This window comes from Ascaphus truei, chromosome 8, assembly GCF_040206685.1.
Source record: "Ascaphus truei isolate aAscTru1 chromosome 8, aAscTru1.hap1, whole genome shotgun sequence".
In the NCBI taxonomy this organism is placed as follows: Eukaryota; Metazoa; Chordata; class Amphibia; order Anura; family Ascaphidae; genus Ascaphus; species Ascaphus truei.
The window spans coordinates 40,131,360-40,146,467 of NC_134490.1; the positions used below are offsets into that span (position 1 = coordinate 40,131,360).

Sequence of the window (15,108 nt, forward strand, 5' to 3'; positions counted from 1 at the left end):
CCCCCCCAGACAAATCTGCGCCCCCCAATTTGCACACCCCTGCTTTAACCTATTAAACATGTTACTAATTATGTCACTTTCCTCCTATGTGGGACTGATGGGCTTACCATTCTCCTCCACAAGGGGTTTATATACAGCAGGGCCCCGGGTGAGGCTTGGTGGGTAGTTATACCATATTAGTGATCAGTAGAACTGTTCATATAGCTGTTGCCAGTAAAGGTTATTGTTATTTAAGTAAAAAGCGTTGTCAGAATGCTCAAATACCCAGCTATAGAATGAGAGATAATTCCCCAAAACATAGGCAGGTGTATGACATATCAGTGAGTCTGTCCATACTGTATAACCAGATAACGCCATAAAGCCCTGAAAACCGAAAGTGAATGAGAAAACTCACCACACTCAATTTCATTGGGGGCAATAAGGCAACAGTAAGGGCTGTAAACTCACGAACACCTCCTTGTAGGGAAGACGTGCTTCTGCTGGTAGAATCCAAGTAGAGATGAGAAGAGTAGAGCACCGTCGAAAACAGGAGTCAGGAGGGGATACAAATAACAAAAAGTCTTTAATGGAATAAGTTCAGCATAGGGAAAAACCTCCTACGCGTTTCGAATGTCTTGTTCTTTATGAAGGATAAAGAACAAGACGTTCGAAACGTGTAGGAGGTTTTTCCCTATGCTGTACTTACTCCATTAAAGACTTTTTGTTATTTGAATTCTCTCCTGACTCCTGTTTTCGACGGTGCTCTACTCTTCTCATCTCTTATTGTTATTTTACCCTGTGTGTGATTATTGTCATTGGGTCCTGTGAGGGGCTCCTCCCACTACGCTGGGATCCCTCTAAGGTGGAGGCGATGCACCGATACTATTATTATGTCACCTCGGGCTCCCCGTGGTGGAGGCTTAGGCCCCCTGTGAGCCAACAGGTAAAGGCTGCATCGGTAGCATCTTTACAGCATGACCCCCAATCTCACTTAGGGCGGGGGGGGGGGGGGTACAAGGCCTACAGTTATGTATATTAAGAGTGTCCTGACCCTGTTTATTATTTTCAGTTAAGGAACATGCCCTACAGTATATAGTCCACCTAAAGTAATGGCCCAAGATTGTTCCCATGCTGGAAGAAAAGAAAGCATGTTCCTAGCAGGACTTTTCAGAGCATAATCTGCCCCACCAGACAGTCCCTAGTTAACTCCTGATCCAATATTCATGGACAAGATATGCAGTGCACAGTAATGGGATACTGATCCCAGAAAGCAGAGTGTATTCCCAACGGGGGCCCACTTGAGATGGGGCAGTAGATTGCCAATCTAACCAATACTAAGGGAAACAAGCATAAGTACTTCCCCTGTGTAGGAGTAAGAGCTGCCAGGGGAAGAAGCACAAAGTAACTTTATGATATACCACCAGTTAACATGTCTAGTGTGGTCTGTCCTTGTATGGTGAGCTTTATAAATGCATGTTGAATAAAGCTCTTTTTGTTCTATATTTAGCAGGGTACTCATCCTTGCCTCCTTGCTGGCAGTGGTCCCGTCACTCGGGAGGGTTTGAGTGAGATGCGTCGGCCATGTTGTGGTTGGTTCAGCCACATACATATGGACTGTGTGTAAGACAGTGGCCATCTTGGGGTTGGCGCTGCAGGAACAGGAGGTCCTGTCATTCAGGATTTCCTCTGCGGACTGGAGGCGGCGTGCTCAGTCCCGACAAAGCCGGCGAAGGGAGAAGTAGTGTCCAGGGAGCTAGTCGAGCTCCCTGGACTAGACCAGACCCATTCCCCTTAGGCCCCATAGGGTGTTACATATAAAAGTTCCTGGTGCCCATCTTTATTCTAGACTGGCCCTTTTCCTACTACTGGAACCTCCCTCATAAAGGGGTCACTCCCTTAGTGCAGGGGTGCACAAATTGAGGGACGTGCCACCTGGGGGGGAGGGCACAAGATTTTTTTAAGGAGGGCGCCGGGAGAGGAGGATGGCGGGAGCGGAGCAGGGTGGTGGCAGAGGAGAGCGGCAGGAGAAGAGAACGGAGTACCGTCAGAGCGAAGCAGGATGGCAGGGGAGAAGTGCTCCTCCACAGCCGTCCTGCTCTGCTTCGCTTCTTCCAACAAAATTCCACTGCCACCCTGCTCAGCTCTGCCAGTCCTCCGTCCTCTTCTCCCACCGCCTCCTCTGCCTCCGCCCTGCTCAACTCCTGCGGTCCTCCCCACCGAAGCAAAGTAGGCATTGTTAAGGGGCTGAGAGGAAAGGGGGCGAGAGGAGAGTGGGTGAGTGAGGAGGGGAGGGATGAGAGGAGGAGGAGGAGGGAGATGAGGATGTGGGGGAGAGAGAGGAGATATGGGGGGAGAAAGGGGGGGGAGGAGGGGAGAAAGAGGGTGCATTAGAAGTTGAAATAATAAAATAAAAAATTGCAGTCAGCATTATATTATTCTACTACACTGACTTATTTTTTTTTTTTAAAAACAACATTTGTAATGTTTTGCTGTTTTAAAAATGTTGAAATATGGAAGTGTTTTTACGTATACATGTATTCACGTTTACATTCTATACCGATTAATAACGGGGTTTTTTTTCCCCATGTGATTTGGATTAGAGGCAGGGGGGGTCAACTAATATCAGGGATGAAAAGGGTGCTCGACGTGATTGATACACTTTTTTTTTTTAATTGAAAGTCAATGTGTAAACATGATGACCTGAGATTTGGAGGGGTTTGATTTCCTCGGGCTGCTTCTTTGTCTGTGTGTTCCACAAGAGTTTGCACTCCCTCTCTCCCCCTCCTCTTATCATTGTTGGTTCTCTGATAAGGACAGTGTGAGATAGGGATAAAGAAAACACTTGATTGACAAACACTGGCCCAGAGAAATGTGATTTGTAATTCACTTTCATAGAAACCAAAGAGGCCACATCTTGGCTTTTAGAACTGTGAGATTAGTTTGAAGAAGTCAACTTGACTGATCAATTCTTTACACAAGGTTGGTTTTCTTTGACCGGCTACTTGGGATTGCACTGGTCATGATCCGAGATTGTGGATAATATTTTGAATTATATAGTGCAGACATTGAATGTTGCAGGCACATTGGGTGCCTGCTCTGAAGAACTGACAATCTAGTATTGGTGCCTGAGGCACAGGAAGATAAAGTGACTATCACAAGATCACAAAAAGAGCAGGCACTGGGATTCAAACCAAATTCACCCACTTCAAAGGCAATGCTCTTTCAGGCTTCAGATATGTCAAATAGCCACAGCCAATGAATGTTGTTGTCTTTGTCTACCGAACCAAAAAGGTCCATGGGGTCAGACCAGTGTAGCTTTGTTCCACTAAATCCACCACGTAAAGGAAATTAAAAAGGTGGAATTATTTACAATTACAAAGCAATAACTGACTCAAAATGTTATTTTAAGGATTTTGTTCTGCAGATATTCTGGAAATCGCTCCTTCTACATTTCTAACAACTTCAAGATTCCCAAAAAGAAATAACCCCATAAATTGTAAATATATGGGGTTTTTTTGGGGGGGGGGTGGGGGGAGTCTAGAGGGGAGAGGAAATCGTCTCAATAGAGATTACAATCTAATTTGTGGTAATTTAGGAGGAGATAGGGCAGGGGTGGGCAGCTCCAGTCCTTGGGCCACCAACAGGTCAGGTTCTCAGGATATCCCTGCTCAGTCTTTGGCTGAGCCACCTGTGCTAAAGTAGGGATGTCGTGAAATCCTGTTGGTGGCCCTTGAGGACTGTGGTTGACCACCCCTGCACTAGACCATTCCTAAGGGTGCAGGACACTTGTCCTCAGTTCTTCATATCTTCAGCCGCAGCAGTGGCTTCACCTTCTGTTTTGTTAGCGACACTGTAGTAGTAAATCCGCATTCGGGCTTCAACATCCTCAAAGGAGGGACGAGTCTCTTCTCTGTAGGGAGGGCAGAGAGTGTTTATAGCTAGGGAGTCAATAGACGAGCCAAATCTGTTGCAGGCACACATTTGAATACATTGCTGAGAGATAATATAACATGCAGAGGAATATAATCACATGCAGAGGAATGTGATAACACACAGAGCGATATAGTAACATGTAGAGTGATATATAGTAATGTGCAGAGCAATATAATTACCATGCAGAGGGATACATTAACATGCAAAGCAATATAATAACACACAGAGTGATATAAAAACACACGGAGTGATATAATAACACGCAGAGTGATATAATAACATGCAGAGAGATAACATGCAGAGCGATATAATAACATGCAGAATGATATAATAACACGCAGAGTGATATAATAACATGCAGAGAGATAACATGCAGAGTGATATAATAACATGCAGAGTGATATAATAACATGCAGAGAGATAACATGCAGAGTGATATAATAACATGCAGAGTGATATAATAACATGCAGAGAGATAACATGCAGAGTGATATAATAACATGCAGAGTGATATAATAACATGCAGAGTGATATAATAACATGCAGAGTGATATAATAACATGCAGAGTGATATAATAACATGCAGAGTGATAACATGCAGAGTGATATAATAACATGCAGAGTGATATAATAACATGCAGAGTGATATAATAACATGCAGAGAGATAACATGCAGAGTGATATAATAACATGCAGAGTGATATAATAACACGCAGAGTGATATAATAACATGCAGAGAGATAACATGCAGAGTGATATAATAACATGCAGAGTGATATAATAACATGCAGAGTGATATAATAACATGCAGAGTGATATAATAACATGCAGAGTGATAACATGCAGAGTGATATAATAACATGCAGAGTGATATAATAACATGCAGAGTGATATAATAACATGCAGAGTGATAACATGCAGAGTGATATAATAACATGCAGAGTGATATAATAACATGCAGAGTGATATAATAACATGCAGAGAGATAACATGCAGAGCTGTATAATAACATGCAGAGAGATAACATGCAGAGCTGTATAATATCATGCAGAGTGATATAATAACATGCAGAGTGATATAATAACATGCAGAGTGATATAATAACATGCAGAGTGATATAATAACAGTTATAGGGAGCGGTTAAATGAAGCAATAGGAGGAGTTATAGGGAGGTATATGTAGCAATAGTTTGAGTTATATGGAGCAATAGGAAGAATTATAGCGAGGTATGTGGAGAAATAGGAGATATAGGGAGCGGTTAAATGGAGCAATAGGTTGCGTTATATGGAGAGGTTATATGGAGTAAAAGCTTTGCCTCTTACTTGAATATCCAGCAGTCTAACATGAGCTGGTACATCTCTATAGGACATGCCGCTGGACTTTCCAAGCGCTTGTTTGACTGAATAAAAGATATGACTTCTTGGCCCTTCATTTTCTGCAGGAAACAGACAGGGCTCCTGATCAGTCCTATCTGGAACCCCCAGTTCCTCTAAGAGGGCTCAAAAAACACGTTCCCCTGCTCAAGTTAGTTATATCAGATGTTGTGCAGTTTGGCTATGGAAATGCGCCCCTTACCCTGTATGGTTTCTGCCCATAGCTAAACGCCTCCCACATGGTGACACCGTAGCTCCACACATCGCTTCGGCTGGAAAACTTGCGGTAGTTAATGCACTCCGGGGCGTACCACTTCAAAGGCCACTTCCCCGCGGAACGAGCCTGCAGGATGTAAGTGTGAGAGGGTGTGTGGTTAGAACAAAGAGCAGACTTTTCAATTTCCCCTTATATCATATTAATCTTACTGCGCCTATAGCTGCTGCCTATAACGCCTCCCCTAACTGCTCCCTAGAATTTTTCCCCTCGCTGCTCCTGTAGCCGCTCCCTATAACAACTCCCTTCATTGAGGGAGAGTGTATATATGGAGAAATAGTTTGTCGGGCCTTGAGCAATTTAAACTTCAGCACTCAGAGGCAGCAGCTTTTCCTGTAGCCCCTGTTTGTAATCAGACTCATGGACGCACCCATGCGCTTCCAAAGCTCGCTGTTTCCTGCTTGCTAGTTTCCAGATCATGTCACAGCATTGTTGTTTCTACCTTGCAGAAGATGAAGAGGAGCGCACGATCCTTGATAAAGAACGCGGTGACGTTCGAAACGCGTTGGATGGGTCTCATGACACAATAAAGTACCTTTTTTAATATATTTTTGATTTTGGGTCCTTTCCTGCTTCCTCCGGTTCGTGCGCTCCTCTTCATCTTCTACTTCTGCATTCCAGCATTGGAAGTTGCACAGCCAGCCAGTCACACCAAGGAACGTGAGTAATTATTGCTACAGGGTTACCTACCAATGAGATTGATCGTGGGTGATCTTGCACTACCCACTACCTGTCTTCAGGAGGACTGTTCCCATATTTTAGCTGCATTACCACTACTTTACATTTGTGACTATGGATTTCCTTTGATGTTGGTTCTTGCACTATATCATCATTTGACCTGGCATTTGAGCGCTCTGCTACCTCATCTATCTTGTTTCTGCCTTGCAGCCTGTGTTTTCCTGACTTGTCTGGCCTATAGCCTGCCACAACCATGGCCAGCTCTGACCTTGTACCTGCCTGCAGCCTGCCCTGACCCCGGCGTGTTTGACCACTGCTTGCTTATTCGGTACTGAAAATAAGTTGTGATTGTCAGGTACTCCAGTTCAGTGCCCACCCTGCTCCATGTCCTGACGTTCCTATATGTCGCTTGTATAGACCCCGGCTTTTCCCTGGACCGATGCGAGTGCTGATATCCCTGTATGTCACCTGCCTGGACCCCGACCTGTTCTGTCGCTGTGGTTCGAAGCCCGCCCTGATCTAGTTCCTGTCTTTAATCAGGTTGGGTACACGCTTGCTTGGTGGCTGGATCAACGTGGTTCATCTATTGTTCCAGCTTTTCTCTTTCCTGAAACTCCAGTGTATCCTGACCTGGTGTTTCTGTCTGCAGCCTGCCATGACCTCTGCCTTTCCTAGCCTAATTTTGGCCTCCTCTTCTGGTGCTGCACTCTGCCTGTTTGTCTGGTGTTCCTGTACACCATCAGCCCTGATCCAGGTCTGTGTTGCACAGCTCGTCTCTCCTGCTACATTCAGAGCCAGACCTAGCAGATATAACAATTTCGATCCGCTCCATTATTCTGAGGTCACGAATCTGGTGCCTAACATGAGGATTTAAGGAGCAATTTTATAAGGAGAAATAGAAGGAATTATAGAGGGATATTTTATTTATATTTTATTTCCATATAACTGCTCCTTATAACTCACTCAATAGGGTGAGTTATATGGAGCAATAGGCAGGGTAATATGGAGCAATATGAGGAGTTATAGGGAGCAATACGAGGTGTTATAGAATAACTACCGTATGCACATATTAAGGGGCATATCAACTTGCACATGTCTTTTACTAGCATAAAACAGTGTTGCTGGCCATTCTAGCAGAAACATTAGTTACATTTTTTGCATCAGAAAGTGTGTACAAGTTGTGATGCATCAAAGCACAATCCCCTTTGCTCTGACACATGGACAAACGAAATTGCATAAGTGAGAAAGCGGTTTTGAATAGACTGTAATACAGTATGTCTTCCAGCACCAGAAAGTGTCTGATGGCAAAAGAGAAGACTGCTTCATAGATATGACCCTAAATGCACTCTAGTGTTATCTAGAAGTCACCACAAGATGGAGCTGCTGCTTAATATTACCCGGGTTGTGTGTCAAGTGCAGTACAGGTAGTCGTCGCTATCCAACATTTCACTTTACAACGAATGGCATAGCCAACGCTTTACAATGCAACCCTAGGGGCCGGATTGCGTTATCCAACACCTGAATGCGTTATCCAACGCTCACCGCCACTGATTAACATGGGACTCATTCTACAATGGTTTCACTATCCAACGCTACTTCCAGAACGGATTCCGTTGGATAACCGAGGACTGCCGGTAGTTTGCTTGGATACACTGCTATTAGAGTGCAAGTATAAGAAACTTACGTTTAAATGACTTCCTGCCATGCAGCTTATAAACTAATGTGGCCAGAGTAATGAGGAGATAAAGTGACCAATTTCACTAGGAGTTGACACTGGGACTGGAAACGAGTTCACACGCTTTACATGCACTGTTCTTCCTGAAAAGGCTTTAAAAAAAAGTCAAAACTGCCACAGCCAATAAATACAAAGAAGAAGAACACTGTCAGAGCAACATCCCCCTTATCCACTTGCTCATCTGCAAGGAAGTGGCGGTAGCCATTGTTGTTCCCTGGAACATTGTGGGCCATATTTACGAAGAGGTCTTTTGCCATAAGACACCTGCTTGATTTGAATGGGCTGGAAACGGAATACCCTTTACAGTTCATTCAAATCAATGGGCTGTAAGTGTACTGCTTGGTAAACATGGGCTTCTGTGTTTATGGAGGTTCCATTGGTCAGATCAGGGTAGTGTCGTTCTTCTAATAAACTCACCGATTAAGGGGGGGGGGGAATAAAACACAGTGTAAATACTCCATTATACTCCATGGGATATTGGGTGCCTCTTTGCCTACTGAACCATAGAGATAATGTGACTTGGAAGAGCTGACACTAGGATTATAACACAGGTACATACAATTTAAAGACGGTGACATTATCACTAAGCTACTCCTTTATCCTAGCACCTTGGAGCTTGGTTACCGTGTAATAGCTATCATCCACTCCCAGAGCTTTGGAGAGACCGAAGTCGCTGATCTTGGCGTAATGTTGGTTCACCAGGAGGACGTTCCGGGCGGCAAGGTCACGGTGCACAAAATTCTTCTCTTCCAGGTATTTCATTCCCATGGCCACTTGGTGCATAAGCTCTACCACAGTATGGATGGGAATCTGCTCCCTGCAGAGAAGCAGAGCCATGATTACTAAGCAGTGCTCCTCCATAAGACACTCCAAGATCTCTTCCAGGCTGAAAGTAACACCACTTAGTATATATGGTATATATAGTAAACCTGTCCTTAAAAGTCGAGATCATGTTCTTACAAACATGAGCTGATACTATAGATTTCAATTGGATTGCCCTGTAAACCATTGTGATGTGTTTCTTACGCTCAACAGTTGACCCCATAGTAGACTCATTACCTGACTTAAACACATCAGTTGTCCACATAGAATTCAATGGGATCGTTATAAAACGAAATGGCCTAATAAATATTTTGTCATTTTTTATACAAAATCCGTGTGCCCTACTTCTTCTTCTTTTGAGACAATGCATGCTCTGGGACCCTGGCAGAGAGATCCCTACGAGCATTGTGCACCGGCAGCCTCAGGGCCGCCGACAGGGAGGCAGAGCCGGGACAATCGTCCTGCTGCGGGAGGCCCGTCCGACACTGGAGACCTCTGGCCAGGCCCCAGCTGCCCCGGGGCCGGCATCTCCGCGTTCGGTTGCCGGGCCCCGGCTTTCCCCCCCACCCCTGCAGCAGGCCTCTCGCCTCTGACGTAGTGGCCTCCCATGTAGGCCACAGCCCAACGCCAGAAGTTTGGCGACTGGACTGCGTGGATCAGAAGGTGTGCGCGTGTGGAGGAGATGTGATGTGCAGAGGAGTATTATGTGTTTGATGTGCAGGGGGGGCATGGGCAGGGGAGTATTGTGTGTGATGCGCGGGGGGATGTGTGTGATGTGCAGGGGGGATGTGTGTGTGTAGGGGGGATATGTGTGATGTTTAGGGGGATGTGGGGTATGTGTGTGATATGCAGAGGGGTGATGTGCAGAGAGTATTGTGTGGGATGTGCAGGGGGGTGTTTGATGTGCAGGGGAGTAATATGTGTGTGATGTGTAGGGGGGATGTGTGTGATGTGTAGGGGGGATATGTGTCATGTGCAGGGTGATGTGGTTAATGTGCAGGGGGGACGATGTGTGTGATATGCAGGGGGGTAATGTGTGTGTGATGTGGAGGAGAGGGTATTATGTGTGTGATGTGGAGGGGGAGTATTATGTGTGTGGGAGAGGGGTGTGGGAGAGAGGTGGAGGCAAGAGGGAGAGAGGGGTGGGATGTGTGGGAGAGGGTTGTAGGGGAAAAGAGGTGGGTGGGAGAGATAGAGGGGGAGTCTCGCAAGGCCACCGACACTGGGAGTGGGTGGGAGAGGGGAGAGATGGGGGTGAGATAGAGGCGGAGTCTCGCAAGGCTGCCGACATTGGGGGTAGGTGGAGTGTGGAGGGCCAGTGAAAACTGAAGACCTGGGCCCCAGGAAAGCTGTTTGCGTCCCTGGTCAGACTCAATACACTATGTATGTATGTATGTATAATCAGTGTTCGACAAACCTATACATTTGCTCGCCCCGGGCGAGTGGATTTAACATCGTGGCGAGCTCCTATTGGCCCAAGCAGCACACGTTTGGTACTAGGTGGCGAGTAGATTTTTTGGTGTGGCGAGTAGATTTTTTGGTGATTTGTCAACCACTGTGTATAATATATATATATTTTTTTTAGAAGTGCGGTACAGTACTTCAATAGGATCACCCTTTTACACAAATTAGTTATGTTATAAACTTTAAAAGACTCACACTTTTTACAGAAATCAGTGGCCCTATAAACGTTTATGGAATAATACTCTTTACAGTCCGAAGTCTCACTCAACAGGTTGCAAGCTTTGTCGGAGAAAAGGCAATAAAGCTGTCGTGGAGTATTGTTACCACCATCCAACAACTTCTGCATTAGCTTACAATTTCCACTCACTTCTTCACCGTCAGGAACTTGTTAAGGGGTCCCCCCCCTGCCATCTCCATGACCAGCATGAGACACTCAGCCTGGCACACCCCTATCATCCTCACAATATAAGGGTTGTCCAGTTGATTCATGATCCCTGCTTCCTTCATCATCTCGTCCTTTATCACCTTCTCGTTCTCATTCTGCATCTTCAGCACCTTGATGGCCACATCAATGTGACGCCTGGAGTGGACACAGGAGGAAATGGGAAGTCAGGAGAACATAGGGAGACTACAAAGCCAGGAACCCAGTCACACAGAGCTGAGGGTTTTATTGCTAAGCCTGTAGAGTTTCCCAATGTCAGTCCCAAGAGTTATGGACTTCTGTTGCTGTATTGTCGTCACCAAGTTCACATAGAGGTTCTTCATTGCATTCACCATCACCACCACCAGAAGGACCTCCTCTGGGAAGACTTACTTCTTCATCTTGTAGACACCTTTCTTGACGCTTCCAAAGTTCCCTGCCCCCAGCTCCTCCTCATCCATCATGATATCATCTCTCTTCAGGAATAGCTTGCGCTGTCTCAGCTCTTCTGGGTCACTGTAAGAACTCTCATACACACTTGTGTCCATGGGTAAGATGCGGGACTTTTCATGGACTGCAATCCGAGAGAGAGAGAGAGAGAGAGAGATTGATTGATGAAGAGCTGGTGGAGTTCAATCAGTGCTGGGTAAAGCAAAATGTAGCCTCTGTGCTACCAAACCATATTAGTTACCTCACGAATGTCAATGGGACCACCCATTATCAGCTAGTGTTACCCCCCCTACAGACTTTAATGGGGTCCCCCTCATACTCATATCAGCTGCTGCTAAGGATTTTAATCAACCTCTTACACATATCAGTTGCCCCCATAAATGTCAATGGAATCAACCTCTTAAAAGTTAGGATAGTTCACTTATACTTAAACCTACAGTATGATCTGCCTTCATAGTCTTAAATGGGATCACTCTCACACATTCGTTGCCCCCACAGACATCAGTGGGATAACCCTCTTACACATATCAATTGCCCCCATAGACTTCAATGGGAACACCCGCCCACACCCAGGGTCCCTTACAGTATGTTCTCACCATTGAAAGGTTCTGGGGTGTAACCATCTGAGCTTGATGCCAGTTGTCTCTGAGTAATAAAACACAAATGTTCATGGTTTTGTCTCATTACAGGGATTCATACACATTACCAATCCTCATTTTCTGCTTCTTGCTGCTTACTATGGAAGAAGCTTGTTAATCGATATCCTTCCATTTGTAGTATCCTTCTTAGCCCTTCCTATTGCTTCATATAACTGCTCCCTATAACTCCTCCTATTGCCACATATAACTCCTCCTATTGCTCCATATAAACCCACCCTATAACTCCTCTTATTGTTCCATATAAATTCTCCCTATAACTCCTCCTATTGCTCCATCAAGCTGCCCCTAATAACTTCACCCTAATACCCCCTAAGATGTCAAGCCCTAGAGTGACGTTAAGTGAGCAAGGCACTACAATACACATCTAGGACTAGACAGTTGGGCCAGGTCCCCAGTGGCCGCTGCAGCGCGCGCTACACACCGCAGCACACAGCACAGCCCTCTATGAGGCTGGCCCCAGTGGCCACTGCGGCGCGCGCTACACACCGCAGCACACAGAACAGCCCTCTATGAGGCAGGCCCCAGTGGCCGTGGGTGCGCAAAGCGCGATGATGTGTATGCTTGTAGGGAAGACAAGAATGTTGTCTTCCCTGTGCCACGATGCGATCACGTGGTCAGCGCGCAACCAATGGCAGGACAGATCTGCCCCATTTTGGCCGTGCACCGCGTCATGGCCCCGCCCCCGCGCATCCCATCGCTCCCCTACCGACCGCCAATCACTGTTTTTATCTGTGCACGAGCCCCCCGTCATGGCCCAGCCCCCCCACCCATGCATCCCATCGCTCCCCTACAGATCGCCGATCACGTCTTTTATCTGTGTACGCGCCGCCAGGCGCGCGTGCAGCAGTAAATACTGGGGCCGTTGCCTTAGAAAGCTGGGTGGAGGGGTGCAGAGCCTGACTCCTCTAGGACTGATCGCTTTCAATTCTTTGATATTCGATGTTACTCACATTTTTTGGAAGTGATGGTGGAACTGCAGCAACAACTGAAATAAGAAAATGAAGCCAAATCACAGAAAGGGCAATAGCAACACATGTCCCACCATATTGTTATTAATAAATGTATCGTGATAGTGATATTTATCGTGACAGGTATCTGTTCAATAAGAAAAACACAAAAACATCACTAACTGTTTTAATGTTAATTAAGAATGTTAAAAATAAATTATTTGAAGGTACTCATACTGTATTACAAAGTATTACAGATTAAATAGGATAACATTTGAAAATGATAAATAACAGTCTTACCCGCCCCTATCCCTCGATATTTTACTTAGATTGTAAGCTCTGCAGTGCAGGGATTCCCATTTTCATGTGCTTTTATGTTGGGTTGTTAAAATTCAACGTTAACCAAAAATATTTTCATTTATGTTTGATAAAATCACATTTCACACATTGCACTTTTAATCAAGGTGAACCCTGGGTCGGAGAAGTGCAGAGCCTGTACCCATGCGGGGACTGAACACACGCTACAGAGTCTGTGCTCTAAAACTCACAGGAATATTCGATGATGAAACAGGGACACATTTGTATTCATTATTGGCCATATTTACTAGGGTGAGCTTTGACGTAGGACACCTTTCAATGCTGGAAGACACATTGTAGCCCATGCAAGTGAATGAGATGTAGGGTGTCATAGAGCATCGCCTAATATGGCCATAGATATTAAATGTCTTCTCTGACCCATTTGCGGACATGAGCAATGCATTTGCAAAACCTGAATTAATTCTGTGTATAAAAATGAGGTCACTATTTTCTCCACGCCCTTTACATTCTACTGTTATCTGGTAATTATTGTTCTTCCCTTTTTATCTCTTTGGCAGCACACTTAGTTTAAACAAAAAGTGTTGCTCAACAATGTGCTTCTATATACAAGAGTTTACACACTGTCCTGTTGAAAAGAGGTTAGGTATAGATTGTAAAAACCTCAGTTGGCTGCTACAGAAGTCTTAAAGCCTAAAAAAATAACAATGTGTCAATCACATACATTTAAACCTGTTAAATTAGAGTTAAAGCCTCAGTCTCTCTTAACTGATCCTAAAATACTTTTCTTATTTATGTACTGTAATGACATAACCCGCTAAAGGGATCAGCCCCTCCGAGGACCAAAGTGAACCAATGCCACTGACATATTAAAGAGATTAAATCTGGTCATTTTTGATCCTTTTCCTTTTTTTTTTAACCAGAATCTGACACCACTTTAATTTTTTTTGTTATAGTCTGTTTGCAAACATTAAGAAAAGCTCAGAGGCACTAGCTGAAGGGTCAGCATAACTGCTGCCGATCGGTTAAGTGTAGGATTTGATTGGGGGGAGAAGTTACATAGTAGATGAGGTTGAAAAAAGACATATAGTACGTCCATCCATTTCAACCTGCTGTATGCTAAATTTAGACGACAGATACTGTATCCTATATTTGTACTTACAGTATATTGATCCAGAGGAAGGCAAACAAAAAACCCCAGTATTATATCATCCAATGATATCTCATAAGGGGAAAAATACATTCCTTCCTGAATCCAAATATTGGCAATCAGATTACTGCCTGGCTCAACATCCTTCCCATGTTTACTTATTTGGTATATCCCTGTATACATTTCCTTTCTAAAAAGATGTCCAACTTTTTTTTTTAAGATATCTATTGTCTGCCATCACAGTCTCCATGGGTAATGAATTCCACATTTTAACTACCCTTACTGTAAAGAACCCTTTCCTTTGTTTCTAGTGAAATCTCATTTCCTCCAGCCTTAAGGGATGACCCTGTGTCCTTTATACTGCACATTGGATGAATTATTCTTTTGAAAGCACCTTGCATTGTCCCGGTATATAGTTTTAATATCCCCTCTTAGACGCCTCTTTTCTAATGTAAACAAATCTAATTTAGCTAGTCTCTCCTGATAAATCAGATTGCCCATCCCCTTTATTAATTTGGTGGCTCTTCTCTGCACTTTCTCTAGTTCCATAATGTATTTTCTAAGGAGTGGTGCCCAAAATTGTACTCCATATTCAAGGTGTAGCCTTACTAATGCTTTAGAAAGGGGCATAATTATGTTTACTTCCCTTCCATCCATTGACCGTCTAATGCAAGATAGGATCTAGTTTGCCTTTGCAGCTACTGCATGATTTTGGGCACTATTGCTAAACCTGCTGTCTACCAGCACTCCTAAATCCTTCTCCATCAAGAATTCTCCTAATTTATTCCCATTTAATTTGTACGTTGCCTGTTTATTCTTGTTTCCCAAATGCATAGCCTCACATTTATCTGTATTAAACCTCATCTGCCATTTACCTGCCCAAGTTTCCAGTCTCTCCAAGTCCTTCT

The 15,108-nt window shown here is 44.5% G+C and overlaps 1 protein-coding gene across 3 annotated transcripts in view; it reads right to left on the bottom strand.

Moving 5' to 3' along the window:
• Positions 1 to 2,575: 2,575 nt before the first annotated feature.
• ZAP70 (zeta chain of T cell receptor associated protein kinase 70) overlaps positions 2,576 to 15,108 on the bottom strand; it is a 36,029-nt gene continuing 23,496 nt past the window's right edge. For all 3 annotated transcript variants that reach the window (XM_075611592.1, XM_075611590.1, XM_075611591.1), the window contains 8 exons: positions 12,739 to 12,773; positions 11,726 to 11,774; positions 11,073 to 11,253; positions 10,626 to 10,838; positions 8,597 to 8,789; positions 5,488 to 5,628; positions 5,235 to 5,347; positions 2,576 to 3,889 (listed from right to left, as the gene is read on the bottom strand). In XM_075611592.1, the coding sequence (XP_075467707.1) occupies positions 3,772 to 3,889; positions 5,235 to 5,347; positions 5,488 to 5,628; positions 8,597 to 8,789; positions 10,626 to 10,838; positions 11,073 to 11,253; positions 11,726 to 11,774; positions 12,739 to 12,773 (1,043 nt within the window). In that variant the 3' untranslated portion in view covers positions 2,576 to 3,771. The remainder of the gene's footprint in view (positions 3,890 to 5,234; positions 5,348 to 5,487; positions 5,629 to 8,596; positions 8,790 to 10,625; positions 10,839 to 11,072; positions 11,254 to 11,725; positions 11,775 to 12,738; positions 12,774 to 15,108) is intronic.